The 4,800-nt window shown below is 38.5% G+C and overlaps 1 protein-coding gene across 1 annotated transcript; it reads left to right on the forward strand.

The window, feature by feature from the left end:
- The first annotated feature begins 1,511 nt into the window (after positions 1–1,511).
- On the forward strand, positions 1,512–2,284 carry LOC111395215. Its single transcript, XM_023021211.1, has 2 exons — positions 1,512–1,770; positions 1,854–2,284. Exons 1-2 carry the CDS (start codon positions 1,512–1,514, stop codon positions 2,282–2,284), a joined length of 690 nt encoding a protein of 229 aa, XP_022876979.1.
- The last annotated feature ends 2,516 nt before the right edge of the window (positions 2,285–4,800 follow it).

The following is a 4,800-nucleotide window of genomic DNA, read 5'->3' on the forward strand; positions in this document are numbered from 1 at the left end:
TTTTCAATTCTTTAATAAACTACAAAACTTGACACTGTGCGCTTGCGGTATAAAATCACGTTATATAAAATGCTTAGCAAGTTTTTGGCGCCATTGCCGGGGATTGATTTAGTCGAATTCAATTGATATTATTACCAATCGGCGTTCATTTTACTGTAGATTTTTATTTTTACCGTTATTTTTATTTTACTCTTTTTGTGTCTATCTTTAAATGCTTCCTTGTGATTATTTCAGCTGTTTATGCAAAGGGCGAGAAATCTAGATCTATTATCTGTTGATCTTGAACCAGAACGCACATTTCGCATTCTTAGAGGCATACAAAGAAACGAACGGGAAGCAATGGCAGAACAGGATGCTAGAGTAGCCAATGAGGATAACCAACAAAGGGCTATTCGAGACTACATAAGGCTGGTTGTCAATGACAACTATTCCGGCATCGCACACCTAGCAATTGCTGCAAACAATTTCGATTTGAAGCCAGGGTTTATACATATGGTGCAGCAAAATCAGTTTGGGGGTACTGCAGTAGAAGACCCAAATGCTCATCTTGGATCCTTTTTGGAAATTTGTGACATGGTGAAGATGAATGGGGTTACTGAAGATGCAATTAGACTTCGCCTATTCTCATTCTCTTTAAGGGATAAAGCAAAGGCTTGGTTCCAATCACTACCGTATGGCTCAATTACAACGTGGGATGATTTGGCTCAGAAATTCCTCACCAAATACTTTCCACCTTCTAAATCAGCTTAACTTCGCGGTGAAATTAGCTAATTCAAACAACTCGACTTCGAGCCATTCTATGAAGCTTGGGAAAGATTTAAAGATTTGCTTAGGAGGTGTCCTCAACATGGGTTCCAGAAATGGGTGCAAATTGAGATATTTTATAATGGGCTAAATGGGCAGACAAGGACTATGGTAGATGCAGCTGCGGGAGGCATTTTAATGGCTAAAACAGCAGAGGCTGCATATGCTTTATTGGATGACATAGCCACCAACAGTTACCAATGGCCAAGTGCGAGATCAGGTGTAAAGAAAGTAGCAGGACTTCATGAAGTGGATTCCATCACCGCACTAGCAGCTCAGGTTGCATCACTCACAAATCAGATAGTCACGCTTACCACTCAAGGAAATCAACAGAAGGTAGATTCAGTCATGAGTACTTCTTCATCACACCAAGAGAGGTTGCAAACGAGCAGGCCCAATATGTCAACAGTAGAAACTACAATCAAAGAGGAAGCTACCAAGCTAATCACTATCATCCAGGGCTGAGGAATCACGAGAACTTGTCATATGGCAACAATAAAAACACACTTCAACCTCCACCCGGATTCAACACTCAGAATTCTGATGGAAAACCACCCTTGGAAGACATCCTTGGGACGTTCATTTCTGAGACAAGATCACGCATCAACAAAGATGAATTACGGTTGGATAATATTGAAACACATGTGTCCAACATGAGAGCCACAATGAAGAATCTTGAAGTGCAACTTGGCTAATTGGCTACCTCAATGAAGTCTCAGCAAAAAGGAAAATTTTCCAGTGACACTGAGGTTAACCCACGTGAACACTGCAATGCGATCACCCTAAGGAGTGGTAAAATGGTTGAAGAAAGCAAACCTAAGGAGATTATGGTGCCTACATCAGATGTCATAGTTACAGAGGAAAGGCAGAAAACTGAGGCAGAGGGTACAAAGATCTATAAGCTTTACTTGATCTCATTTTCGGACAACCCACCAATCTTGAAGCCCCCATTACCATTCCCGCGAGGTTCATGAAGAAGAAATTTGATGACCAATTTGCAAAATTCCTAGAAGTCTTCAAGAAAATCCACATCAACATTCTCTTTGCAGAAGCTTTGGCCCAAATGCCTAACTACACCAGATTCTTGAAAGAAGTGATGTCAAATAAGAAGAAGCTGGAGGAGTTCGAGACAATTAAGCTGACAGAGGGGTGTAGTGACATACTTCAGAAGCTCTTTCACAAATTGAAAGATCCGAGCAGCTTCAACATCCCGTGCAATATTGGTGGTATCACATTTGATAGGGCACTGTGCGACCTTGGAGCTAGTATAAACCTGATGCCCCTATCAGTGTTCAAAAAGCTGGGTCTTGGAGAAGTGAAGCCCACAACCCTCACTTTGCAACTGGCGGACAGATCGATCGCATATCCCAAAGACATGATTGAAGATGTATTGGTGAAGGTCGATAAGTTCATCCTTCCTGTGGACTTTGTGGTGTTGGACATGGAGGAGAACGAGAAAATATCGTTGATTCTTGGTTGACCTTTCCTAGCTACTGGAAGAGCATTGATTGATGTCCAGGAAGGAAAATTGACATTGCGGGTTAATGAAGAGCATGTAACTTTTAACATCCATCAAGTAGAAAAGCCTAAAGAAAAAGTCAACATTTGCAATATGGTCCAATCGGTTGACGCAGTTTTAGGTCACAGAGAAAAAAAGGAAGTGTTCTATGACCCTTTAGAACAATATATGGCTCTCAATTACTTAGTAAGGGATGAATCTACTGATGGCAAATACTCGGGAGCCGAAGAAGTAGTGGATTTCATATTCACCCAAGAAGTTGATCCACCTGACAAAAAAGAAGGCTATGTGGCTAGGCCTTTGAAACCTCTAAACATTGTCAAACCAAAAGAGGTTTTGAAGGCTACATCGAGGTTCAAACCGCCTGATTTTATTGGCCATGCTACGGTGAAGGAGAATGCAAAGCCGAGGGTAATATTCAGAAACAAGAGAGATGCTCCACCCGAAGATTCACCATAGACACCTTGGTTGAGTCAAGCTAGTGACTATAAAGAAGTGCTTCTTGGGAGGCAACCCAAGCTTTCATCTCTATTTATTTATTCTGTGTTTGAATTTTAGGATAATTTATTTTATTTCAAAGTTGTTATTTAGGAATTCATCAACCCTACCCGTCCCTTAGGTTTTTAAAAAATCAAGTTGGTTATCAATGTTTGAGCTAAGTACCACTTGTTCCATGAGTTTAATATCTACATTGTGATTTGTTAGGAACATGACGTCGCAGATCAATCAAACAACATTGACAAGGAGAAGCTGGATAAATCTCAAGTTGGGGGGAAGCTAGAAGAAACGTCCATCAAATTCAACATTAGTGCACCAAATCATCGTTGGCAATTCAGACAATTCAGGGAAGTCCTCCTCTTTTTCTTTTAATTTAACATTGAGGACAATGTTTAGTTTAAGTTTGGGGGAGAGTGCACTATAAATCGTCTAATTGCCAAAATTTTTGGTTTTGTCTGATTTGTGTGCAATTTTTTCTTTTATTTGTGTGTTTCTTTTTTTAATTATTTGTTTGTTTTTATTTATTTATTTATTTAATTTTTATTTGTGTGCATTGTCAAATAAAAACAAAAAAAAAATTTCATTTCGTGTTTTGCATGCTTGTGTGAGTTAGATAGCTTGCCGGCGATGATGTATAATATTAAAAACATGTATTGGTTCATGGATTAAGGATAAGTTATATGTGTGAGTTAGATTTTTGCTAATTTGTGTGAAACGGAAATTATTTTTGCACGTGGGTTGATTGTAGCGTTGTACATGGGTAAGTTGATACATGTTTATAGGTTGAATAAGAGAACTTAGATGCTAAACCCAAACAACCTTTAAACATTATTATACCCTTAAACCAAATATAGGCTGTTTGGTAGGTTAAGCTGTTGCAGGAAAACTTGAAGATAAATATGGATTCCATGTGTGCTAAATTTTGAGTGAATTATCTGAGACTACTAGGATGAAAATTGGGTGAAAACTTTAAGTTAGAGGTTGATTTTCGAGAATAGATGTTTAATAAGGGACATTGCACTAATCATTGCATAAAAAAAGATCCCAATGAGGACAACTTTAATAATCTCATTGTGAATCGTCTCTTCGTAGCCTTTATGACTCGAGTGATTAAACCTATAAGGGTTTAAAACCTGGTGCTCTAAAGTAGTCTGATTTGGGAGTTATCGGCTTAAAGCTCGTTACAAGGGTCATTTAGAAAGCTTGAGGGAGTGACGTCCACACAAAGGGTGTTTAAAGACTACACATATATATATATATATTACATGCTTTGATTAAGCCTCGAACACTTGTTCTAGAGGATTAAACCTTTGAGGAGAGGTTAATAACTTGGTTGATTCCTAGAGGTTGAAGCAGTCAAAAATAAGGAGAATCCTCATCTGTTGATGGGTTGAACTGCAATAGTGAAATCTAACCAAACTTGAGCGATGTAAGAAATTAGCATTGAAAAAAATCAACTTTAGAATACACCTTGGAAAGAGAAAAGAAAACAAGTTTGGGGGTGTGTGAATCCCACGAGCGAAGCAAGAAAATATTTGACTTTTAAGGTCGGAAATTGGGTCAATTTATTATTGTACAGCGTTATGCTTAACTCTCCACACACACACACACACCCGTTTGCATTGAATAAGCGAGGATTTGATGCGTGCATTATAGTTTTGAAGTACTTCATGAATTTGACGCTGTGTTTTTAATCTTGAGCTATAAATGCAAGGTGTCTAACATAAAGTTTCTTTTGAGTGACTTCGTCTGTCTTAGTCGTGCTTTTGTGTTCGTTAATAATTATCTCTAGTTTTGTATTTGCTCGAGGACAAGCAAAGAACTAAGTTTGGGGGTGTTTGATGAGTGTAATTCACTCATTAAACTAAAGCTCCTAAATCACATTTTTTGATGTGTTCTTGGGCATTTTTGAACGTTTTGATGTGTGTGTTCGTGTTGTTTTCCAGTTTGGACAACTCTCGAGAAAATACCACTATTGG

Source organism: Olea europaea, chromosome 6 (assembly GCF_002742605.1).
Source record: "Olea europaea var. sylvestris chromosome 6, O_europaea_v1, whole genome shotgun sequence".
In the NCBI taxonomy this organism is placed as follows: Eukaryota; Viridiplantae; Streptophyta; class Magnoliopsida; order Lamiales; family Oleaceae; genus Olea; species Olea europaea.

Bases quoted from the DNA above. Each gene is read 5' to 3' on its own strand.
- LOC111395215 (XM_023021211.1), top strand. From the start codon at position 1,512: ATGAAGTCTCAGCAAAAAGGAAAATTTTCCAGTGACACTGAGGTTAAC. The intron at 1,771-1,853 runs GTTCATGAAGAA...TTCTCTTTGCAG, and splicing joins CCCATTACCATTCCCGCGAG to AAGCTTTGGCCCAAATGCCT.